General features: G+C 39.0%; 2 protein-coding genes across 6 annotated transcripts in view; one reads left to right on the top strand and one right to left on the bottom strand.

Moving 5' to 3' along the window:
* LOC124051386 (ras-specific guanine nucleotide-releasing factor RalGPS1-like) overlaps positions 1-27,014 on the bottom strand; it is a 79,928-nt gene that overhangs the window by 33,986 nt on the left and 18,928 nt on the right. For all 4 annotated transcript variants that reach the window (XM_046374702.1, XM_046374701.1, XM_046374703.1 and 1 more), the window contains 3 exons: positions 26,850-26,939; positions 25,577-25,669; positions 22,880-23,006 (listed from right to left, as the gene is read on the bottom strand). In XM_046374702.1, coding sequence (XP_046230658.1) covers positions 22,880-23,006; positions 25,577-25,669; positions 26,850-26,939 — 310 coding nt within the window. The remainder of the gene's footprint in view (positions 1-22,879; positions 23,007-25,576; positions 25,670-26,849; positions 26,940-27,014) is intronic.
* Positions 350-20,185, top strand: LOC124051387 (angiopoietin-related protein 2-like). 2 transcript variants are annotated; one of them, XM_046374706.1, is made up of 5 exons: positions 350-762; positions 8,176-9,099; positions 10,504-10,706; positions 12,905-13,175; positions 17,445-20,185. In XM_046374706.1, exons 2-5 carry the CDS (start codon positions 8,211-8,213, stop codon positions 17,642-17,644), a joined length of 1,563 nt encoding a protein of 520 aa, XP_046230662.1. In that variant the 5' UTR covers positions 350-762; positions 8,176-8,210; the 3' UTR covers positions 17,645-20,185. The 2 variants fall into 2 exon arrangements, with proteins under 2 accessions (XP_046230662.1, XP_046230661.1); XM_046374705.1 differs by lacking the exon at positions 350-762 and having other exon boundaries at positions 8,083-9,099.

Below are 27,014 nucleotides of genomic sequence, written 5' to 3'. Positions count from 1 at the left end.
TTCCGCAGCTTCTCTCAATAAGCACAGGTCATGAACCACATGCTCCAAACCTGTGACCTTACTGCTACACATGCAGCTGACATGTGCGGCTGGTCAGCTCTCCCAGTCTCCTCCAGAGAGGGAGTACTGGGCTGGCTGAAGGAGAGCAGTGGAAAAAATAAGGGCTGTGGGTCCTAGAGATGTGGGTGGGGGGTGGAGTGGGTTGAGAGGGCTGCAGGGGACAAGGGTTGGGGTGGAGGGGGGGTGGACTGGGAGCCTCCATGATCCCTCTTCTGTGAAAGGGAGGGGAAAGGGGCGTCATTGTAGCTCACAGCTTAATTACTTCAGGCAACAATCGCTGTCCTATTTGTAATGGCAGAAGGAGGCTAAGTCTCTGGAAGGAAGAGAAACAGATTCTATCTGAGGGACAGGACTGAGCTGTTGGTTCAGGATTCATGACTTTACAAAGGTGGAAAAATCTTCTGCTGCAGATAAAAGAAGTTTACGAAGGGAAGGCTTTGATTATTTGTTGCTGCTACTTGATTGCACACCTGGGGACTGTTAAAATAAATCCTTCCTTGCAGAGACATCATTGCAGCTGGAACATTTTCTTTTTGGTCTTTACAGCAAATTGATCCTGACAGCAGGTAAAGTGAATAGTATGAAGGAGTTCCACTGATAGAAGTAAGGACAAATAGAAGAAATGCGGACTGACTGACTGGTGAGGACTTGGGAGTCAAACTTGCCAGGAAGCAAAGGGATATAAGGACACAGAGACAAGTGGTGAGTGGGACAATCTGATATTTTCATTTATGCAACACACTGCTGTCTAAGCCCACTGTACCACCATTCACAACTCAACTTTTACCCCCAACACACAATTTTACTTCCCTTTGCTGCCCTTTAATTAGCTTTAAGGATGCTAAAATACACAAAATTGACCATGAAAGTGTAAACTCTTTATTCCGACTAAGCTATAAAATAACTACACTGAGTAAAATATTCAAACCCAGGTCTTTTCATACTATGTTGACTTATTATAGATTAGTGGTTGGCTTATACTTTGTCCCATGGTCCCCCATACAGAACAACTTTGCTTCTTAGGTGTTTTCCTGGGGACTCCCTGGACCTCCCTCAAGGACCCCTGGGGGGGAGGGGGTCACCAGACCCCCTTTTTAAACTGCTGGTCTAGATGCCTGTTCTGCTAAGTTTTGTGGGTTTGAACAAAGCTTTGCTGCAAAGCATGGTTTTGTGGTGACTGACCTACCAGTGTGCTAGTGGGTCTTCATGGGTTCATCTTCAGTGTCCTGATATCAATGACTCTTTTACTAGTCGTCTTATTTATAGTTAAGAGTAGAGAGACTTCACTTAAATACATATGTTTAATAAAGGTACATCACATGTTTGTGTGCAGCCAGTTGTTATGCTGGTATGGAACAGGGAGCTCAACAGGCAGGGCAGTTCTTTTGTTATACTTCAAAGCATGCATTATACTTCAAGTTAAAAACCTTCTTTTTTCTCATTTGAAGACATGAGGCTTGTTCTGTGTTTATTAATCATATGTTCCATTACCAGTGCAGTCCACTTCAATGACTCACTCTGACTCTTTTCTTATGATTTCATGATGATATATGCTCTGTTAATATATATTACCACTGATCCTGTTTGGAATGATGCTACTGGCAGTGTATAGAATAACTATTAAGCAGACTTGATGGCTTGACTGGGAAATTAACAAGAAATTATTTATTTAAGTAACTGAAATAAGTTTAGTTGATTTGGAGGGTAATCTGGTCAGTGTTTTGCTGACACATACAGTGTACTCTTATTGTCGCTATCACAAAGGTAATGCCAATGCATCTGTGACATATTTGAATATGTTCAGAGAATGTCTGCTTCTTGTTGACTCTTGGTATTTGGGAACATTTCATAATTGTGAAAAATGATGGATTATACAACTGCCCCACCTCTTTTTATTGAGGGATATGAAAAACATGGAAATATCCAAGTTGGACTGACCTTTCAGTCAAAAATAAATAAATAAATAAATAAAATAAGACTAAGGCTCAATCGATACATCATTATTTTGTCATAGATATATCAATATAGGCATGTATTTGTCAGTTGTCAGTTGAGAAGTAACAAGAAATGTCACCACAGAAATGCAAAGATATGTCTGAGAAACAGTGTGTCCATTACACAGTTTGTTCAGCAGAGAGCACTGATAAGTTTATTTTTAAAATGTAAAATGTCCTGCTAACTACATATATACATACATAGTCACAATTCTTTAAATCTGCACTAACCCCTTAGCTTAAAGGAGTGTTTTAGCACCTCTCACCCCACTTCAGTACTGGATGTGGAAATAGAGAATGTCTACAAACACGTTCACAATAATGATATTACATGGCTCAGTGCAAACATACATAAGTTACACAAGTTGTGTTTACATTAACAGCGTTACTCAATGTGTCAGACGAACATATCAAATGCATTTCCTCTCTCAGAAAACATTTTCAAAGATGACTTTTTACTAATCTAAAACCTGTGTCTTTCACTTGATTGAAGTGTTCTGCTTCTCTGCATTTGCTGGCGCACTGCTGTGTAATGTGAAACTATTTGCAGAACCGTGTTGCATATTGCATAATCTGTCTGTGTGTGTGTGAGTGTGTGTGTCTGTGTGTGTGTGCATGAGTATCCTTGTGTATGTTCATGGGACACACAAAACTGGGACCTACCTGTAAAGAATAACTGCCCCTTGGTACTACGACATGTCAAAACTCCACAGGGAAGCTTTGATACTCCTTCATTTGTTTATGTAGAGTTGATAGGAAGACATAACTATTTCCTGAACTAAAAACTCACACCACTCATATTTTGGCATGATGGGCTGAGCTCCATTTTCTGAAAATAAACACAGATTTTTCTATTAATGAGGCCAGTTAGCTGACAGTGTAAACTGGCAACTGCGTATAAAATCAAACTGTGTTACAGTCAGGAACATGTCGATGTTATGACTTCTGGCTGAAGTGCAACAAAACCGCAAATCAAATACTGAATCAACCTTTTTCAGCAACTACTGAACCATCAAGCAGCATGTTGAGACAGAACAGGAAGATATTAGTCAGAGAGGCAAGGCTCTCACACTAGAACCCATTCACCTTCAATGAGACACAGGGACTGAAAACTGCAGTGCAATATTCTGAGGAGTTGTTTTCACTCATTCAAGTGGTTCATTATTTAGACAACACTACCAGATCTGCTGAATGAGAAGAGCCGGGTGTCCTCCCCTCCACCCTCCGCCCCGTCTCCCCCTGGGGTTTAAAGAGCTCCACAGGCCTGTCAAGCCTTTGTGTCCAGACGCCGACATGCGTTTGTGGCACAGACGAGTCGCAGGCACTAGCAACTGTTCCTGCTGTGTGTACATGTGTGTGTGGCTGAGAATGAATGAGTGCCAGAAACAGACGCAGTGACAAAGATAGAAAGAGAGAAGTGGGAGACGAGGAAGGATAAAGCATGCGTGACAAATTCATTTATCACTACAGAAGCTGCTGAATTATTTTGACATGTACCACAGAGGGCTGCGTTTGTTCTCTGTGTGGTCGTACGTGTGTCTGCTCACACCTTTTATAAGTTTGCCTGACAGATGGTGATCTGTGTCTGGACTGATTTTATGGGGGTCCGTGCTGCATTTCTCAGTGACCAGAGATCTGACAGATGCCCTGACACACTGTAGCATTGGATAGGCTTCACCATTTCTACAGATTCCAGCATTGTGAAAAAATGTGTGTGTGTGTGTGTGTGTGTGCGTGTGCGTGCGCAGCATGCAGTCAGTGAGGTTTGTTGGCTGCTGAGATGTAACATATGCACACACACACACACTGCCGTTGCTACATTTAACATTTGCCACTGAACAACGGTAAATATTCTCATGTGCGCTTCACTGACAAGTTAACTCTCAGTATTTGTAAGATATTAAAATAAAATGAAGATGGAAAAAAATGAAGTCTTCCTATTCCCAGTTGCTCTGGGGCCAGGCGGAATTACTTTGTCATGTTCAGCAGAGAGCAGGAAATGAGCAATTCATCCTCATTAGACAACAGTGGCAGACAAAATACTGCAAGAGCTCTTCAAATCACTGCACTCAAAACAACATTTAATAATTCATCTAAAGTCTTTTTTTTGTGGCACACTGGTGTTGGAGGTAGTAAATACATACATGGAACAACACCTTTTACTGCCTGGTAAATAAATGAAATCACAATTGTAGGTGTGCCTGTTACTGGTTTACTGGGGTCCTTCAGACAATGCAATCGGTCAAACTGAATGCAGCACAGATACCAGAGACATAATATCAATTAATGGTCACTATTTTTTTGTCTTTGTAATCAAGTAACATAAATAACATTTGCATTGGTGAAGTTATGTATTGTAACTGCTCATCATATATCAACCAACAGTTGTGCCGCTGTCACATTGTGTCTGAAAAGGCCTTAGGCTGGTGGACTCTGTACTGCAAAGTAGAAACCTATTCATTTCAGATTGTTGGTAAAAGCACCAGATGACAACAGCAACCTTTTACAAACCCAATGATCTGTTTAATAAGGTCAGTATCAGTGATGATACCAGAATGACATGTCGTCTGGCAACAAATGCTAAAACATGATTGCAATAATCCTGCAAACAGTGCAAAACAAGGAGTCAAAGTCTAGTGCACCAAGCCAGACAGCAACACTGTCAGTGTGAGCATCGCTCTGTGTTTATGGCCATCCAGGTAAATAAACTTTCTACTGGCTGCAACTGACAGTTTGTGTTCATATATGCATATGTGTATTTTTGCACAATTTATTTATCAGTATAACAGGGAGTGCATGGCAGGCTGTGTGTCTAGTGTGTGGAATGAAGGGAAGACAATACGTGGGTTCCTAAACGAAGTAAAATATCAATTTTAAAATGAATGCTGACAAAATAATCTGCTAATGCTAATAGGATGGGGATGCTGGCCAACCAGATTAGAAACGCCATTATTTTCAAGCCAAGCTCAAAACAAGCTCTGTGTCTGTCCATTGATCTCTAAGGGACAACACAAACCAGCAGGGTTTGACACGTCCTTAAACACCTGTTCTTACATCAAGACATGTTTCCAGACATGCCACCTAGCATCACCACTTGTGAAACACTATGATTTTATCACCTTTGTTTGGTGAAATTTTCAAACTTTATGACGAATTTGCAATCACTCTGTTTGCATATGAAAAGCTGAAACTGAAAAACGAGTGCCTACGAACAAATAACCAGTGGGAGTTGCGTCTGAGGCTCATTTCATTTGAGACTGAGGCTGTAATGAAGCAATATTTCAACAACATAGTGAACGTTATTGCTAAATGCATAATCTTTGTTATTTCAGTAATTCATTCTCTCTTGTGTACTACTCTAAATCTCTTAACATCCCAAAATCAAAAAAGAAAACACATAAATCAAAGCTTCCGACAAAAATAAATATAAATTTATTGACTGGCCTATGTCAACCAGGTACCTCTCCTGTTCACACAGCCTATTGCCAGCATTGTGTAATACCAGAGTCTTGCACAAGGTTAGGCAGTGTTGCAAACTAAGAGACTTTCTCACTAGATTTGATCAACTTTTCAACCAGTCATCCACCAATCATGGACCAAAAGCAAAAACTATATTTCCTTATGACAGAAATATGAGCTCACCAAATGTATTACGGCTCATGTTGAACTCACTTATGGTCCACTTGTGTGAGTAACAAATTTGACTTACAGTCTTTCAACTCGAAAAACCCCTCAGCTAGACATTTATAGATCCTGTTGTGTTATGGGAAAATGGATGAAGTCCATTAACAGTGATATATCTGGCCTGGCTGAGGCAGGAGCTGGCAGAACACATTATGATGTAGTAACTACAAACGCCAACAACCAAACTGACATTGGCAGGGGGAGATTCCCCTTTGTGTTTTGTGTTATTGAACATTCCAATGCTGTGAGAGCTGGCCCCAGACCTGGAGAATCAACATCAAAACACACGTGCCATTATACAACTCAAGAGAAGAAACAGGGAAAAAATTTTGCTTGAGCAAGAATACTAACTTCCATATTTTGTGTGGGATTAAATTAGAGCCACTTTAAAAGGTACAATTTGTAAAGTATGGAATCTTAGTTTAAAACACTGGAAAAATTAACAATAACAACAGACCGTGAAGAAAGAACAATGTCTACAGTAGGTTAAAGAAGTCTGTGTACGGGGGCAGCCGTGGCCTAGAGGTTGGAGAAGCGGCTTGTGATCGGAGGGTCACCGGTTCGATTCCCCCACTGGACGGGCAGGAAAAATTTGGGTGTGGTGGAGTGATTAATGCGAAAAATACTCCCCCCCTCTATTAGCCGGCTGATGTGCCCTTGAGCAAGGCACTTAACCCCCCAATATGCTCCCCGGGCGCCTGATGCTGCCCACTGCTCCTGTGTGTGTTTCACTGCATGTAATTTGCCGGGTGTTGCATGTGTGTGTTCAACTAAGGATGGGTCAAATGCAGAAGACGAATTCAGTGTGTGTATGTAAAAATATATATACTGCCAATAAAAGTTGATTCTTCTTCTTCTTCTTCTTCTCTTCTTCTGTATTGTGATTCAGAGATATCTACTGAAGTTCACAGCTAGCCAGCTAGCTCAGGCTTGTCCTGTCTCATAATATCACTTTGTTCCTCTCAAAGTGCCATGTTGTGATCTGAAGTGACAGTCCAGGAGCAATCCATTCAAGCTATATGTCCACTAGCTGCACTGTACTGAGCTAATGGCAGCTATAGCTCCAGTCACAGACAACGACAGCAACAGTACAGTCAGCAGCAGTTGGCAGGTGCATATTTTTGGAGCTACAGTCAAATTCCGACCATATTACACAAGTTACCCCTTCAAGCACTGCTTTTACTTTAAGGGTGCCTGTTGTACAATCTCTAATAATTTCCAAACAGTAATACAGAGCAAGCAGTTTTGTGCTGTTCAGATTTCAGAGTGTAATCAAGAAAGACTTGACTCAAAGAGTTAAAGCAAGGCGTCTGGACTTGTGAAGATTGACTTGAAGACTAATAAAGGCTTCCAAAGTAGGCTGCTCAGAGGACCACCACTTAAAATCAGATTTTCATTGGGCAGCGAGAAAATTTACAATTTGTGATGAATGTAAAAAAAAAAAACAAAAAAAACATAGTCTCAGACGCTGCACATACATCATAATGCACAAATGTTCAAATACTCAACTGTAGGAATAAGAAAAACATCTTGTCTCTTGCACTTGATTTTACAAAAAGAGTAAAAATATTTGTATCAAGAATGAAAAAAGAGACAATTATCACATTCTCTCCTCAGCTATATAGCATATAATCTTAGTTACTTGTTTTGGCTTTAAGGCCCACAATGTGTGTTTTCATCAGCCTCATAGAGCCACTGTACACTACCTTCTCAGCACCAAACAGCAGACAATGTTAAAGAAAACAGTGAAGCACGTAGCTACAAAGCCGAGTATTTCCATCAGCAGAAAGACCAAAACCAGCGCCACAAGAAACTGCTGGATGTGTTTGCCAAGACAACTTTGTGTTTTCAGCTTGTTCTGCTGCCCCCAAGTTGCCATGAATAAATAGAAAGAAAAATAGAATTTAGAATAGAAAAATAACATTTCTGCAGCTTTAATATAATCCTTACTCATGTAACACTACTACAAGGATCATTACCTACATACCTAGTCTCTGAAACAAATCTGTACAATAATCAATCCATCCACTAATCATAACTGACGGACTCTAGTGTAAATAGTCTTTTTCTTTTCTGTACTGTGTACAGCTGCAGGTACTTGTTTCCTGTGTATTTATTCTTTCTGAATGCACACTTATTCTTTTTGAATGCAGGTACTTGTTTCCTGTGTATTTATTATTTTGAATGCACATCCTTCCTTTTCCTTTTATCAATAAATCTTCCTTTTATCCCACCCTCTATATCCTGCTGTAAAACTGTAATGGAACTAATAAAGGATTATCTTATCTTATCTTAAAGCAAGTCAAGATTGTGAGTAGGCACATTGGGCAAGCACTATGCAAAATGAAATATTTAGGCTGACAACCCAGTAACACAGTTATGCAATATGCCAGTATCACTTTAGCAAACATTTTGATAACTTCCCCCTCTGTTCCAGATATCATCTTGGTTCAGGTGCAGCAGGACTGTGCTATGATCGTCCCTGTGGTGGCTTTGCTGTTGCTCCTGTTGCTCTCTGGACCCTCTCTCCAGGGAGACACTCAGGAATTTGGGAACGGTGATGACATACTAGAGAGAGAGTTTATCTATGCACCCAAACGGCAGAAACGTGCTGTGGTCGACCACAGTGCTACCCAAACAGACAAATGCTCCTATACCTTCATTGTCCCTCAGCAGAAAAACAACGGGGCCATCTGTGTGAACTCCAAAGAGCCCGAGGCCCTGCTGGAGAATCGGGTTAATAAGCAGGAGCTGGAGCTGCTTAACAGTGAGCTGCAGAAGCAACGACGGCAGATTGAAGCATTGCAGCAGTTGGTAGAGGTAGATGGAGGTGTGGTCAATGAAGTCAAACTACTGCGCAAAGAGAGTCGCAATATGAATTCCAGAGTCACACAGCTCTACATGCAGCTGCTGCACGAGATTATCCGCAAACGAGACAATGCTTTAGAAGTATCGCAGCTGGAGACTCGTGTGCTCAACCACACTAATGAGATGGGGAGGCTAATTGTACGCTACCGTGACTTAGAACATAAGTACCAGCATCTGTCAGCCCTTGCAAGCAACCAGAGTGCTCTCCTCGTGCAGCTGGAGGAACACTGTAAGCGGGGAGGATACTCGTACAGTGTGGTGCAGGAAAGGAGTCGTCCTGTCTATCCACAGCGTCCAGTGATCCCCCCGCCGTCTCTGCAAAGGCCTGTATTGTCTCCCGGAGGCTACAGACCCTTCCATCCACCTACCTACACCCGTCACACCAGCAACCCCATGACTAATGAGATACAGAGTGACCAAAACTCCAAAGCATTACCACCTCCACTGGCCACAATGCCAAGTGCTACATATAGCTTCACAAACAAGCCCTCTGGTAAGTGAATGTCCACAGTGATACTTTCTCATCATCCTTTGGTCTGTCATTGTAGTGGACATATTGTAAAATACTTCTATACCTCACTAAAAACAAGCATACAGAAGACCATAGAAACCTCTGATAAATTGCTGCAGTTGCAACCAATGTCAAAGCCCCTTAAATATCTTTATAAGTCTGGTGGTGCAAGTTAGGAATAGCCCCCTAAGCTGCACCTAACATTATGATGACTTAATAATACATGCCTATAGATCAGGCAGTCAATGAATAAAATGGGTGCTGAAAAGCTCATTTCTTATCTGTGATGTATTCAAACCCTTGCACAACAGAGGAGCAGAAATATTAATAAACACTGAACAGTAATAGACATGGAAATCATAGGGAAATAACAATAAAAACCAACGTAATATAAGAATTATGACAGTATGGGAATCTGAAAAGTGTTGACCCAGACAGCTGACGTAGATTTATTCATTTCTGAAACAGTATAACAGTTTGCTGCAGATTGACAGACTTAATCTCCAGTCAGCTGAGTCATTGTCCACCTATCAAATGGTCTTTTGTTGCAGATATCACAGAATATATGATGCAAGTGAAACATGTAAGCCAGATCCTTTGTGTCATGTTTTAAGTTTCTTAAAACGAAGAATGGTTTCAGTACATGATAAAGAGCTGAAATGGTCGGTCTGTTAAATCAGTCAGTCAACAGAAAATGAATCTGCAATTAGTCTTTTTTCAAGAAAATGTATGCAAGTTAACAGAATACGTTTAGTTATTGGACTGTTGGTCAAACAAAATATTCAGCTTAAGGAAAAATGTCACTGTAAAACTGATTTGTGGTTTTTCACTGATTTCCTGAACAAGTACTTAACTAATTAGAGAAACTGTCTGATTAATCAGTAATCATATCAATAATAGATTAATAATCATAGCACAGTGATTTTTTGAAACATGGTAGCTAGACTACTAAAGTTGTACAACAGGAGTCTGGTGATGTTCCCAGAGTGTGAAAAAAAAAAAAAATAAGTTGTGAGTTGTCTACATTAGACAACTCCTATGGTGATCATTTGCGCCTACACACTGAGGACAGGGGCTGTAATGCAATACACGTTTGTATAGTCCTCCTTTGTGTTTCCATGTGGTGACCAAGAAATAAAGTCCAGTTTTGCTTACGGTAATATTTACTGCTGCCAGCATCATGGAAACTGGAAAACATTTGTCATATCTGGCACACATAACACATGGTCAACAGTGACTTCATTTTTCCAGGAGCCCTCCGTCCATATGTTTTAATATTTTATGTGATGTTGCAGTGTCTGTTACTTGCACAGGTTTTTAGAATTATAATAACAGTGATTACCGCATTTTGGTGAAAATGAATGCCATTCATGAACGCCTTTGTAGATCCTGCAGGCCCTTTCAAAGACTGTCTAGAGGCTCTGGAGGGCGGATACACCAACAGCAACATGTACCTCCTGAAACCTGACAACAGCAACCGCCTCATGCAGGTTTGGTGTGACCAGAGGCATGACCCTGGTGGATGGACTGTCATTCAGAGACGTCAGGATGGCTCTGTCAACTTCTTTAGGAACTGGGAGACGTACAAGGTAATAATGAGGATTTGAGCTTAGAATCATAAGGTTCAAAAGTTTTTTGATTGGTCTGTGATATTGAATTGTCACGATGCATCCATTGCATTAAATGGAGAGGAGGCTGTATTTAGGCACACTGATGCTACTGTCCTGACATGCAACTAGACAAGACTAACATTCCAATATTAAAATGGCATTCCCTCAGTACAGGAAAGGTAGCATGAATATCTAAAATAAATGTCCTATACATCCACCCAACAAGTGTTGACATTTGACTCTAAACTAGGGATGGGTGGTATACCAGTGTCATAGTAATCACCAGTGTGTTATTGTGGCACTACAGTGACATTATAATACCATAATCCCAATAATAAATAAATCAATAATCATCAATATCAATAAATCAATAATAATTCTGTTCTTATATGGTATTTATCTGGTTGCAAATAAAAAAGTAAAACATATTCAATACATAATGTTGGCTGTATAAAAAGCAAGTAGCTGTTAAATTACAATTAGGCAATGAAAGAGACAACTGGTGAAAACATGTTATGAAGAAAGATCAGGCCTGTAGCCTGTTGTCTGAAAAGAGATGAATGGACTGTCAGCACCAGACAGGGAGACCGAACTCATATGGGAGACTTCTTCCAAGAAGAGGGGAAAGCCAGCCTCAGTTATTTGGAACTGTTTCGGTTTAAAATCATCTGACACAGAGTAAGCAACAACATTATGCGGATGTGGGACCAGCAGCGCCAGGGAAGCACATGTCCAAGTCACCCAGCCATCGCTAAAGGCATTCTTTACTGTTGCTGTATCTTACAACAAGAGTAGCAAGAAATGGACAGATATTACAAAGGCAATCATACTGCAAATAACACAGGACATTTAGCTCATTTAAAGCATGAAGAAAGAATGCTTATGTGGTTCAAAGAATGATATGATTAGAATGGTTTGAACACTGGAGGCTAGTGATAGATGGTTGTAGCAAAGGTACACTCCTCTTCTAGATTATCCCTTGCTCTATTTGCATTTGTTGCATTTACTTCATTCATATTATCAGCTAAATGGGCATCATGCTTCTGTGTAATGTGTCTATTTATACATGATGTCACCTAATTTCTGAAGGCAAGCTTTTCATAACCACACAAATGGTCTTGCAAGGCTATCACTTTCCATGTATATAGGTGTAAATGCACAAATAAAAGTACAACATGTACAATGTGCCCAGGCTGAGACTGTCACTGCTTCATCTTGTAAAATAATGCCCATCTAGGTGACAAATGTTTTTAGGGAGTCCCTTTTTAACAGTGACATTGTGAATACTAGTGTCACTAGTTTGCAAAAACAGGACTTTGAAAACTGTGGTGATATAAAAAGACCAGATAAAAGGTGCATCTGTGGTGAAATAATTAAACTACCATTTAGTCCCCACAGCTGAAGTCTATCTTAAACAAAACAAACTGACCAGTCCATCTCATTGTGTAATATGTGTGTAATCTCAAGAAAAATGAACAAAATCTATGAGATCACAATAGCACAGCAGTAATCAATTCAAATAAACTAAACATAATCTCAGTGTTGCTGCCAGTGTAGAGATCTAAGCACGCTGTGTTCCCCAGTTACTACCAGTGGAACCCGACAGTACATACTGTAAATACGGGTGCACAAGGTCAAACATTTAGTTGCCAAAGATTAACATCCTGAGGCCTAAAGTGAAGACATCCCAATCTGCGTAATCTTCTCCATACTCTTAACTCAAGACCGAAGCACAGTGGAGCTCCAAGTTGTCCCCAAACCCCAATCATTTCCCAATCCACACTCAATGAGTCAACAAGGCAGTTTAAGCCAATTATATGCTCATATTTGGCAGGGATGAAGACTCCATGCTGACTGAATCCATGTGTCATGTAATTGAAGCCAGAGATTCAGACAAACAGTGAGTTCTGTTGGAGAGGATCTTTAACGCGTCTTGCCATTATGCCACTGCTCTTGGCCCCTCGCTCTGACATCATAGCAGTTTTTCACAGATACTTGGAAAACATGGGTGGTTTGTTGTTAAAAGCCCACAGCTGTATCCAGGGGATGGAAAAGCATCTTATTTCTTGTAAATTTTAAATTAAGAGAAGTGCTATGTCATTTCCTATTAAATCATACTTTAAGAACAGTAGGAATGGACTACTCTGTACTAATTCAATGTACTTCTACCCTTACAGCAAGGATTTGGAAACATTGATGGTGAATACTGGTTAGGACTAGAGAACATCTACTGGCTGACCAACCAGGGCAACTACAAGCTGTTGGTGACCCTGGAAGACTGGACCGGTCGCAAGACCTTTGCAGAGTATGCCAGTTTCCGCATTGAGTCTGAGGCCGACTCCTACAGGCTACGAGTGGGCAGATACCACGGCAATGCTGGAGACTCTCTAACTTGGCACAACGGCAAGCAGTTTACCACACTGGACAGAGATCATGATGTCTACGCAGGTGAGTGGAATGCAGTGCAAGTGAAGCCAATCATAACCCATGATGCGCTTTTGCTTGCAAAAACTACTAACCTTATGCTATCAGATTCAATGTATTACATAGTCTCAATAGTGCCATGTACTCTCATTGAATGAGGGTGAATAAATCATAACTAGGTGTATTCAGGTTTCAGTTGTGTACCCACAGTGATGAGCTGATACTACTCTGTGTACTGTACTGGTGTAAGGGTATGTGCTGCCTCCTCCTGGGATATCCTCTGGCCACCCTGTACAGGTACACGTATGCGTATGGGTGAATACAAAAACTGGTCACATCGCCATTCTAGTTTCAGGCTAGCGATAGGATAGGGGTGTTGCAACAAATCAATCTGGATCAACAATCCAATATCAACAATCCCAAGTGAAAACATCGCTCCGTATCATCTTTCAGATACACATTTATTTGGAAATTCCATAGATGCATCCATACTTACCTCCTTCCTCTACATTCAAAAAGTATATTATGCAGTAAAATGACTGTTATCTGTCACCGTGTCCATCTCAGCTTTTCATGAAGTAGCAACAACACTTCAGACGATTAAGCAGAGCAGATTTTCTTTGCAGAAACAACATTTTTGCTGCAGGGATTCTGTTTTCCCCCATATACTCAGCTGTTTTTACTGATATGAGATCAAGTGGCCAGTGTGTTGCTGCTGCCTAAATGAGTACCTCTGACTAAAAGCAGCATTCAAGACTAGAGTTTTGTTACTGTTATTATTACACTCAGCCATCATGTAAACGGTTGTGTTAAATATGATACTATCTCAGGCCCCTGAACTGAAATGAAATCGGGTTGTGATAGACTTTGTGAGATCAGGAAATACTGTACTGTTGTCCAAAAAAATAGATACAAAATTGTACCATGATGAACCTTGAGATTACAGCTCTACAGTAAGATTTCCCAAAATACAGATGTCTTGAGTTACACAATATTCAAATGTTTTCTACAGTGTTTTCTAACAGACAAGGGCAAAGTCATCTGAAATAAAGACTGCTTCTACTTATGGCAAAACAAAAGATTCATGAAACAATAAACTAAAATAAATAAATACACAGAAAATAAGTTTTAAAAGCCATATCAGTCAGCTAACCCTTATATTTAATGAGCAAGCCTGAATTTACCCTGAATTAGATCAGAGGCATCATTATTGCGTAAATGACACAGAAGCATTGTTTAGACAGCATATAGAAGCTATACTGCTCACAAGACAAGATGCTTCAGCCTCAGCTCAGTAGAAAACAAGAGTTCTAACTTAGTCCAAGGTCAGAAGGCACACTACTGATGTGACATACACTACAGCCAGAAGCTGACTGAAGTTCAGAGAAACTATCTGTATCTGTTACAGTCACAACTGTTCTACCTGGAATTTTTATCATTTTGAACATATAATTACACACAAAAGCACATGTATACTCTAGTTTCTTTGTATCTTCAGCAGATTTCGAAAAATAATATTGATATTTGTGGTGGAATTTTTCATTCACCCAATCTGTACTGTTCTCAGTCTAAGCTTGGAATACAAGTGCATGTTACCAAAGTGAACATTTGATCTCTAGCTATCGGAAATGCAAGAACACCCTATTCTTCATGCAGAGTTCAGACAGACTCAGGAGTATACAGCCTGAGAAGAAGACCAGGGGCTCTTATGCCCAGCAGAAAATTGTGCATAGCAAAGTGTAACTGTCCTTACTAGTTTTTGACTCAAACAAACACTCACAAACACTCTGCTGTGGCTTCTTTTATGACTCCACATTCCACTCACTGATAACAAGTTTTGATTTTTAACATAACATTAAAATTACATTTACTTTGCACAAGAGCAAAATCCAATTCCTTACTCACTGAGAGTTTTCTCTTTCTTTACCTTCATCTTATCAATTCTGATTCAAAGTCAGTCAGGAGTTGCAAACGCTGATTCTGACCTTCCAAGTCTTGGATGTTTAAAAGCCAAATACCACAAAAATTATACAATCTCTGTTAGGATCCTATCAAACACAGACATGGTAAGGCAAAATCAAAAACTTTTAAAAAATTACATTCACCTTTATCAGTTTTTTGGGATCCTATTGACAATGACAACTGATGCGGAATTTCTCTGAGCCAAAGCAAAGAAAACTTCAGAAGACCAAATAAAGTCTTACTGTAGAAGTTATTTATTTAATTGTGCTTGGTTAACCAATGGAACATGTTGAATATAACTATCAATAAACCCAAAGCAAACAGCACAATGTCATCCAGATTCTGAGAGTATCTTTCTGAAAATGGTGTCTAAAAGTCTTGAATTATGGGCATAATCCACATTAAACGTTAAATTACTTTAGATTTAATTTATACATTACTTACAAATGTCATATTCCTCATATCCCTCTGCCACACTGAAGCTCCCTGTCAGGGACAACTGGCTACTGTCTACATACCATCTATTCTGACTTTATCTGATCTTGGAGTTCTGAGTTCTTGCATTTCCCTTAAAGGTAGATATTAAATGTAAAGCATGCACTTGTTGTATAACAGACTAGGCTGAGAGAGGAGACTACTGACCGAGTGAATGGCAAATTCCATGACATTGTTGTTGATTGTGAGGAAAACATTGGCATTCTACACTCATTTTAGAAAAAGCACTGCGCACACTGAATATGACAATAAACCAGCTCACAAATGGTCGATGTCTGTTCATTCAAAACCAAAGTCCAAAAGCCTGTATTCTGCATCTGCTCTGAAGACAAGCACACAGAAAATAAACATTTGGATGCAATCAGAAATTTAGATTTGGCAAGCAAGTCATCCCGATAATGTCTGGCTGATTTTAATGATCTAAATGGTTTGCCAATTAATCAACTAAGCAAACATGCATATCTGATTTGGATTATGTCTGTTCTTTGACTTACTTAAATACAACTGGCTGGCTAAAGTCAGCAATTTTGCAAATGCCCCAGTATTATTAATTTTGTATGAACAAAAATAATTAAAACAGCAATACTAAACCTCTACTTAACACAACAAATGTATTGTAGTTTAGAACGCATGCACAAAAGGACAATCCTGAGCAGAAGGGGGTTAGCTTCCTGCCAGCGCTGATGCAAGGTTATAGAAAACAAAACTGTTACAGTACTAAGTTCAGCTCTGCAATGGGAATAGTATTACAGAAGTATTGCATTAATGATGTAAGGTCCATTGCAAAGTTCTTACACTGAACTCCACAAATGTGTATGTACACCCACAAACCTCTGCAACCATATAATCGGGACTGGCACAAGGGATCTGTTGCATGTCTCTAGACGTTTGAAATCAATCACTTCTTTTTCCACCTCTTTTCAAGACACACCGTTAATCTGATAACCAATTTATTCAAGAATACAAGAACAAGCCTACAAGTAGAAACTAACATACAGTCTATGCAATGGCAACAAAACAGCCAGAAGTTAAAAAAACAAAACAAAACACTCATATCTGACTTTTCCTGTTTTCTTGTTCTCCAGCAGTCCTCCAATGTGCTGCTGTAGATATGCCCACCACACCCACTACAGTGTTATACAGCAATGGTGACTCACAGATGGACAACATTATGACTTGTGCAAGCACGTACTCATTAATCTCTCCATGATACAGTGTTTCCTATAAAAACGATCAGGCAGGGAGGAACTTCTCGCACATATTCATTAGTGTTCATAGTCCCGTTAGCCCTTGATGTGTGTACAGTAATCGGTCAGTCCAGCCCCTGCAATCACGGTGCTCCGGCTGCATCCTTCTCACATGAAATTTTAGCGTTAGCTCTGTCCTGCTAAAAGTTGAAGATTGATTGATGGGTGGATGTCAGGATATTATTGGTTGAAACTGGTTGGTTACATAAGGACACCTCCTTTACTTGCCTAGACTCTCACAAAGCCTGCTTGACCATTTAATAATTAGATTAAAAACCAGATTGCTGAGTTGGTCTGATTTGATTCTGTCCGAGTCTGAGTTGCGTATTGCATGTATGTTTCTCTCTCTCTTTCTACCTCTTCTTCTCCTCTTTTATCCGTCCTACTATTAGCACGATGGTTCATCCTTGTGAGTCGGGTCCTGCTCAAGGTTTCTTCCTGTTAAAAGGGAGTTTTTCCTTGCCACTGTTTGCTTGCTTGGAGGTTCAGGCTCTGGGTTTATGTAAAGCACATAGAGACAATTTTGACTGTAAAAGGTGCAATGTAAATAAAATTGAATTTGAATTGAACTGATTCCTTGTGTCTCTAGGAAACTGTGCGCACTACCAGAAGGGAGGATGGTGGTACAATGCCTGTGCTCACTCCAACCTAAACGGTGTATGGTACCGTGGTGGGCATTACCGCAGTCGTTACCAGGATGGGGTCTACTGGGCGGAGTTCAGAGGAGGAGCTTATTCTCTGAAGAAAGTGACTATGATGATACGACCCAGTGCAAACACCTTACATTAACACCACATTCAATCAAAACTGAACAGATTTTAGTGGACAATAAATTCCACCTACGGGCTTTCATTTCTATATCACAACAACAGGCATATTTGATCGGAATTTTATACTTCACTTGTTCTGTTTTTTCTTTACTATATATTCATAATGCAAGACTCATGCAGTGACACAGCAGAATCCAAGCAGAATCTCCTCCTACTGGTACCTTTTATGCATATCTTGTTTGAATTGGAGCTAGAACAATGACAAGGAATTTTGGCGCAGAAAATAAAATTGGACATTGAAAACAAAACATGAACTGAAAATGCAAACACTGGCATTGAAACACTAGTATCTGAAAAGGTTGCACTGGCACTGATATAATAATACAAAAAAATTCAAATGAAAAGTAAAATTAAGACACTGAAAATTATTTCATTTTATTCTAATATATTTTCTAATAATATTTTGATGAGTTTTGAGGGCAATCTCATATACAGATTTCATAATTTCACCTGAAACTCCCAAGTTTGTTGGACAAGCTTAATGTTTTTATTCAATTCTTTTTTTAGTTCATGTCTTGTTTCCAATGTTTAATTTTATTTTCAGTGCCAAAACTCACTGGCACTGTTCTAACCCCATAGTTTACGTATGTATAACGAATATTGGGAGCAATTATACATGAGAGAAATCTGGCTATTTATTTTGATACATATTTCTACTATAGGTTTCAGTAAACCTGCAATTTTTCAGGATGATTTCCTTTCCAAGTCTCTTGCCTCTTAATATTTTGATTTGAAATAGGCTGAAGAAAATCGGTTAAAGGCCTTCAGAACACACAGTATGTGAACAAAATAGTTCAAAATCCAAAAAAAGCTCAACAGGAAGTTGCAGGAACTGCATACAGAACGCTGCATTACTGTGTAACTGAGTACACTATGAATGATCCTTGAACTAAACTGCATATGTGGAATGTAATAAATCTATAATCTTTGTTTTGTCTATGAAGCCTGTCTTTGCTTCCACTAATGGTGCAGAAACAGCCCATTTGAGACAATCCTCATTACATGGTCATCAACAGTTGATGTGACTACCATTATATTATCTTAAATGACAGTTATGAAATTTCTGAAGAATGATGACTGGAGTGCACTACAACTCACTGACTTTACATTTAACCTTTCTAAGATTTCAAAGGCATCCAGGTTTCAAAAGGACCTTTATCTTCCTGGCATTTTATTAGATAATATTTGTTTCAAGTTTACAATTTTGCTCTTATATGATTACCTTTGATTAGTAAGCTGGAGTTGAGACATAGCTACCCTAGTTTTGCGTAAAGAAGTTTAAACAAGAATGACTCTGTCCAAAGTTGAGAAACACACCTACCAGCACCTATAAAGCCTTCTGTATGAAGCTCATACATTAACATGTATCTTTTTGTAGTGCACATAAATATAATTGTAAATTTGCAGTTTGTAGTTTTAGCGGGAAAAACCTGTCGAAACCATTTCTTGGCAATCAACACTGGAGTGTAGGAACTTTGTGTTGCATCATAAAGTGTTTTAATGATAGTGAGGTCACCAGGTTTGGTACCACTGTGCCTGTACAGAAAAAAACCTGTGATCACTGACTGCTTCTTGCAACCCAAGCTATAGCCAGGGCACAGAGGCACAGAATGGTTTTTGAGCCTAGTATTTCCTCCAAAAAACCATAAATATTATGTTTTTACAATTCTACGGATACCTCAAATTTATCAAAAGGCTTTATTGCGCCTCACCATTCTGTAAAAAAGCTATGAAGATGGAATGGGACGTCATTGTTGTTCCACCTTTGAAGCCAGGAAGGAGGTAGAAACAGCTTCTGAATTTACGTCCGTGGAAAAACAGTGAGCCACAAGCCAGCAGGATAGGACTGAGGTTGGACGTTTAGTTGATGTGTTACGGGAGATTTTGAAAGGCTCTAATTCAAAGAAGAACAGCAAGTGAAAGTGTCTGCAAATAGAGGAGACAATGCTTTCAGTGTGGAAAAAAAAAAAACAAAGGCAGTTAAGAGAAAGGTCTTCTTTATAGTGGTATTGCAAGATCTCAGTGTAAAAAAGGCTTCAGCGAGCTTTAGAGGTGCTGGTAGGTGTATTCATAAACCTCGGACTGAGGCGGGCCAACTCTTTCTACTCATTTCTAATCTTTATGCCAAGTTAGACTAAGAACTTCCTGACTCCAGTTCAGTATTTTTTGTGTTATTCTTTAGAATTATCAGTTACTCAAAGTAATCTACCACATCTGTATAATAGGGACACTGTGATTTAAATCAAAACCTTCAAATGACAGGTGACAAAGACAGAATTTACAAAAACATTTAACAGTGAAGCAATAAAACAGTACAGAAAGAGGAGTCAACTCAGTTATTCCCTCTGCTTTCCAAAGGTTTCCGGGCCTGTTGATCAGTCACTGTATTAGTGTGCATATACAGTACGTACCAGGTACTCTGTGTATATATATGCTGTTTTGTTAAGATTATTTATAGTCTTTATGTTATCAATCTTGCAATAAACCATGTCCAGCCCTGTTTGTGCTTCCAGTGATCTCATTTCACTAAACTCCACTCAAATTCAATTTCATACCTGAGACACCAAACTCCTCCAACCTCTTCATTCCTTACAAAGTAAGCAAATTTGCCATCATTCCAACCACCCAAAATCAAAGCCCTGTTGCATTTCAATCATCTAGACTACACTCACAGATTCAATCAGAGTAAAGCATAATTCTATCAGTGTGAGTGAAAAAGCAGTATCGGTTACGCTGGCAAACAGTAATAAATACACAGATTCTATAGTATAGTTCATTAGTTTTCCAGTCAACCAGTAATATTAATGCTGTAGTGGCCACCCTTTCTAACCTTCAAGTTGACAGCCTACAGTATCTGCTGAGGGGAACTGGAGAGTGACTGATTAAATATGACAACAATCGCAATCTGTAGTCACAATACACTCTTAACATAAAATATGAAAAGAAAAATAAAGTGATGAAAGTATGTCTCCATGAAATGTCTACAAAGTAACTTGATCTGTGCATTTTCTAGAAAACTGCAGACTAATGCTGATGCTAAAATACAGTTATTACCATAATTTATGGACCATAAGAGGCTACATTTTCACATGATTTGAACCCTGCGGCTTAAACAATGATGTGACTAATTTATGGATTTTGCCTCGAGACAAAAGTGACACTGAGAGCGACAATGAAAGAGAGACTGACAACGTGGACAGCTGCGGCTTATAGACGATTGCGGCCAATATATGTACAAGTTTGTTTTGTTTTTTTTTAATTTAGTGGGTGCGGCTTATATTCAGGTGTGCTCAATAGTCCAGAAATTTAAATAATTAAAAAATATTCTTTGATGTCATTGCCATTTCCAGATTCATTTTATTTTGGTATAAATATAAGTCCAATAGGAGATGAGTGGGCTATGTCACAACTCAATTATGATAGTCCTAATTTGCAACAATCTGTCCCTCTGTCTCTCTTGTACACAACAATTAGACTAGAACTAATATAACCGCTGAAAATATTGTCTTGAAACCAGTACTAACTAATGTAAATTTCTGGCTTTGTGTTGTTACATGACCAACTGAATGGGCAGGTAATGCACTCTTTTTAAGCAATTAGTTATCCTAACCTATCCTAATAAAAGAAGCCCTACACGACATATGCTTGGATTTTCTTTTGAAGTATTTTCACTGGAGTTCACTGACTGTTGACCACCATGGGCGTGGTACACCTAGAAGTCAGTATCAATATCCAGATGTCCATTGAGTCTGATAGAAGAACAACTGAACTAAATATGTTGTGCCATGCTTTCCATTAGGCATTTATAAACTTTATTTTACACTTCAAGACAGCTACTGAAGCCATTAGCAAAAGCTTTGCTTCCTCCTAGCCCTGACACGACTGACTACAGTTTCTGAAAGACCACCTCCTGCCTTTAAGTCCTGTGAAAAGAAAGCTGCAAATTACAAAACCTTTATTCATTTTTCATTGTAGCTGTGATATCTTTAACAAGGTCTAGTTGTGTGCTTTGCATATGCATTTGGCAATCACCAGTAGGGCTGGGCGATATTAGAAAAAATGATCATACGATTTTTTTTGTTCAAAATGTTCGATAACGATATATAAAACGATATACATGAAATCACTATTTTTTCATTCTTTTTTAATCGGATTGCTGTCTGCGAGAAGTGCTTGCGGCCTGGGAGTTGATAACGAGGATCGATCACTTTCATTAGATTTTTAAACCCGGCTGTTTCGACAGTGCAAATTGGCTGCATGCCTTTTGCGATGAATTGTGTGATGGCATGTGTGATGTCTTTGTGTCGTTTCGATGTTTTTTCATACACCATGGCGCTGGAAAGAGCGGACTGTATGGTTTGTTGATCAGCCTTCCTCTTATTGCTGGTCGAGGGGGCTTTACCGACCTGGCAGCACTCTGTGTGCTCTAATGGGTGATATTGTTTTAAATGCTGAAATAAGTTGCGGGTGTTTCCTGTTTTAGTAGGGACGTGACTTCTACACATTTTACACAGGACTTTGCTCTGTTGTTTATCCGATTTCAAATAGCCAAAGTACCTCCAGACAGCCGAGCCCTTCTGACCCTTCTTCTCAACGATTTCCTCCTGGGAAGAACTGAGGCTTAAATGCTGTGCAGAACTCTGCCCAGCCGAGTTTTCGCTCATTTTTATACAGTCTTGCCTGTTTGGTTGGAGACACGCCGTAGTGGCTGCAACCACTACGCTATAGAATCTTTGCCGCAAACTTTGATGAGATGCTTCTGTTCTGTTAGCCACCACAGCGGGCCGTGTGTGTATGTTTGTACACACAACCTGGTGGCTCTCTTCAAAAACTGATGGGCTACGTGCGTCAATTTTTAGTTATGATTGGCTACTCGCGTGCCCGTGAAAACGTTGGAGATTTTTTTTGTGAAGGCGTGCGCTATCGAATGTTATCGAATGTGTCTTAATTTCTAATCGTATTAATTATAAATCGCGATTAAAATCGAAATCGAAAAATCGCCCAAGCCTAATCACCAGCACCTCCTTTTACAGTATATGATGGACCATACAGCTGAACACTGTTTACAGTGCAAGGCTTGAAAATGCAGACTAGAATTCAGACGAGTCATGTAAGATGTTGAGGGGTTTGAAAATGGTTTTAAAGGGACAGAACGGAATGTGTTGTAATAATACTGAACAGATAAAGGACTTACCAAGGTAGGGAATACAGGGCACCATCTTCAGGGAGCGGATGTATTCTCTCATCCGGGTGTAGTTCTCTTCCTTGGATGTCAGATAGTTTAGCTTCTCAAATGTAGCCTTGTCTTTCCGACTGATCAACTACAACAACAGAGAAGAATAATTACATGTTCGATCTTCATCTCACTCAGGGCCTATTACATGAGTGGGAACTATGGCAAACATTATTACCTCTACCTCATTACCAATACTTTACATGAACCAAATTTAAGTTTAGTTGTGTTCCAAAATCCACAACAGACTGTTAAAAAAATCTGTTGGAGCTAGAGGATTATTTCTCATGGAATGCACTCAACAGTCATTTCAAGCAAACATATCTCTGTGGATTTTCCCCCTTCACATCTGCTGTGGACTGCAATAGCCAAATAATTAAGCACTGATCATGCATGGTAAGTTAAAGAAGGTATGCAGTGCATCATCCTGAGTGAGTCAGACAAATTTGGCAAACTCTGTTTTCTTTGTTGCCAATATGTCACCCAATATGTTTCCTCAGGCACAAAGAAAGTGACTTTGAAGGTATTTGAGTGGTACTGGTTTCCATCAACTGTATAAAACGAAACACTAAAAAAGGTGATGGAGGGTGAAATGCACTCTCTGTCCAGAAACAAACAAAAAATTGCTAAATTTCCTTATGTTTGGCAGGAGACATCTGCTTTCAGTATCTATCTCGCAATCTGAATATATTCTACACAGTAAAAGTAAATGTCACAAAGCTATTAATATTTAAGTATTCAAATTCATGATGCTTAAAAACACTCTGTTTACGAGGTACAGTTTGCATACTGTCTAAATGTATGTCCATTATGTTGTATATGGAACAGACAATCTCAAAAACATTTACGTGAAAACTTTTATTAAATTAATGGGACCTTGCAGAATTCTATAGCTCTACTTGCCTTAAAAACTAATAAACAGAATACCGTATTTTTCAGTTTTGAACTGCTCATAATGGAGTCGTCATCTCGAGTCATGAAAAATCCTGTCAGGCATTATGCATTTTCATTTAATTTCCTTTTTTTCCCTGGCAATTGTTTTACTTAACAAAAACTAAAGAAATAAGCTAATAGGAAGAAGAATTGCTGGTTGTTAGAATACAATTCAACTTTAATTTTTGCCAGATCAGTAACGGAAACTGATCAACTTCATAGTTTTGAATCAGGACCTTTTAGTATTTGTATCATGTAGCTGATGAAAAATAAAGTGTCAGTGGCCTCTGACAACAGTATTCTACAGATCTCCACATAACTGATTTATGTTGCATCTGTAATACAACATGAGTGTTTTTTAAAGTTCTCCTGCTCTTGACTGATACAGTAAACATCCTCTGTACTGAAGGCAGCCTTCCTGCTAAACAGAGTATTTCTCCATGTGTCTTGCTACTGTGCATCAACTTTTCATGGTCTTATACTGTAACCAGTAGAGTAAAATCAGAAGTCAACTTTAAATATTTAATAAAACATTAATTGAAAACAGGGCACTTTCGTGGTCTGGAGAAGAAAAGCCTTACATGAACTCAAACTGAACAAACAGCTGTCTGTGATGTGGAACTAATCATTCAAACACCCGCTTTGGAAAAAAAAGTCTGTCACACTTCATTAAGGTAACGAAAAATAATTTGGTATGGACAGCCAAGCACATCATCTTGATTTTCCCTAAGGAGAGGACAGCCAAAGCCCCAAAGAAATGCCTGCCTAAAATCTTTTCTGGTCAATCTGGTAAAATATTATGTGAAACCCAACAGCGAAGAGAGTAAAGATAGAGAGAAAACTAAAATTTGCTTCCAGAGAAGTCAAGTAGGGCATGGGTCTGTGGTTTAACATCTGTTACCTGACTGGAGCACAAAATACATGCAATTCAGGTTCAGGTTTAGCAAATTTCAAATGTCATTTATTAGCTGGGGAACAGATTAATCAGGGGTGATAGAGGTGATGTGAACCCCCTCGAGGCAGTCTGGGGGCATGCACCCCTGGCAAGATTATTTTTTAAATATCAGCTTTATAGTATGGATTTACAGTAAATTTTAGAATTTCAATTTATTTATATAGCATCTTATACAATCAAAATTGTCTCTAGATGCTTTACAGAGCTTGAACCCTCAAGCAAGCAGACAGTGGCAAGGAAAAACTCCCTTTTAACAGGAAGAAACCTTGAGCAGGACCCGACTCACAAGGGAGAACTATCCTGCTGATAGTCGGCTGGGTGAAGGGGGGGGAAGAAGAGGTAGACAGGACAGAGAGGATGAAAGAGAGAGAGAGAGAGAGAGAGAGAGAGAGAGAGAGAGAGAGAGAGCAGAGGAGAGAGAGAGAGAGAGAGAGAGAGCAAGGGAGAGAGGCAGAGGGGGTGGGGTGTGAGAGAAGGAGCACACAAGCAGAGATGCATAGCAGCAGTAATAATACCAGAAGTATCGGAAATGTAGATAATGATAATGACAATGAAGTATACAGAAGGTATTACGGTGATTTTGAGAGAGAGAGAGAAACATACATGCAGTAAACATCATACATTACAAAGGACAAACATGACTTTATTGTGTTGTATGTATGGTCAAGGGTGTTACAAGCATTTTATATTTTTGTTCATATATATTAGTACTAGTATTGCTTGCCCACTCGCTTTCCCACTTCAATTAGTGCATGAAGCTGGCGTCTTACCGCCCAGGTTTTGCTGAGTCTGAAGATGGGGGCGCTCTGCAAAGCGGACACCACTGACACCAGAGAATGAAGGTTGTTTAACTCCAACAGTTTCTGGAAACAAACACCACCACCAGATTTAATGAACAGACAGTACTTCACTATTTAGTGCAGTACCATAGGTTGAATAGATTAATTCACGGTAATTACCTGTGCCAGTGAAAAAAAAAAAAAAAAAGTTGTCCTGCGCACAACTTACAGACGCTCCGTAAACTGTGATGGATGTTTGTGACATTTTTCAGTTTCTCCCACAAATTAGCTTGTGCTGTTGTTTCTATCCATCTGCCCAACCCAGATCTCAGAAATATACTTGTCAACTATATGACAAAAAGGATGATGCAAATTATTGCATTCTATTATATTTACATTTCAGACAGCGTCCAAAATATTGGATTGTGGTTGTACAATATTATTATAACAGCTAAACCTGAGAAAATGAGTTATAAACTACAATAAAGAACACTTATCTTTTTAATCTCACAAAAAATAAACTCGGGAATGGATTTCATTAATAGAAACTTAATTCAAGGTCTATTTCCCAATAAGTAATATATCTTCTTTTTTCCTTACTGTATATGCCAGAACTTGAAGTATATGTCTGATATCTATTACCGTAGGAGCCCGAATTCACGAATATAGTGTGTGAAGATTATTATCCAGTGAAAACATACGTTTCAGTTTTAGAATAGCAACAAAATATTTCAACAACATTTTGCCACTTCTTCAAACACTGAAGAACTCCCTGAAACATCCAACGAGCCTTAATATTATTAATATAGAACAAGAAGGACATTTGTAACCACCGTACTCAACAAGCTTATATTCAAAACATCGTTTAACATGCACAAAATCACATATATTACTTTCATCTTCAATCACATACAATTTTACTACAAAATGAAAAATTAGTTAGGATAGCACATATTTAGATAAAATAAGATAAGAAAACCTTCATGTGTCCCACAAAGGGGAAACTGCAGCGTTACAACAGCACAGGTACAAGAACAGTACTGGAGTAAAAGTTACAGGATCAGAAATATTTAAGATAATAAGAATAAAAAATATAAGAAATATAAAAATAAGCATAAAATAGCATCTACCTATCTAGAACTCAACTACAAAGCTCTGCATAAATAATAATTTCTTGTGTTACACACACATTTATCACTCAGTATATCAATATTTCTAATTGTGTTCATAACACCTTAGCATTTATTCAGTAATTTGAACTCACCTTTGCTATTTTGACAAAATGGCTCAGTATTTCTGCTCGAATTTTCAGAGTCTGCGCAGTTAAGATTTCTCTCACCAGCCAAAAGCTCACCTGAAACATAACAACATTCATATACATATACAAAATATCTATCCCAACTCTCACACATACATGTCACAGTCACAA

The sequence above is a fragment of the Scatophagus argus genome, chromosome 20, assembly GCF_020382885.2.
Source record: "Scatophagus argus isolate fScaArg1 chromosome 20, fScaArg1.pri, whole genome shotgun sequence".
NCBI lineage: Eukaryota > Metazoa > Chordata > Actinopteri > Scatophagidae > Scatophagus > Scatophagus argus.
The sequence above is the reverse complement of the archived record's forward strand: the minus strand, read 5'-3'. Positions and strand labels throughout refer to the sequence as shown.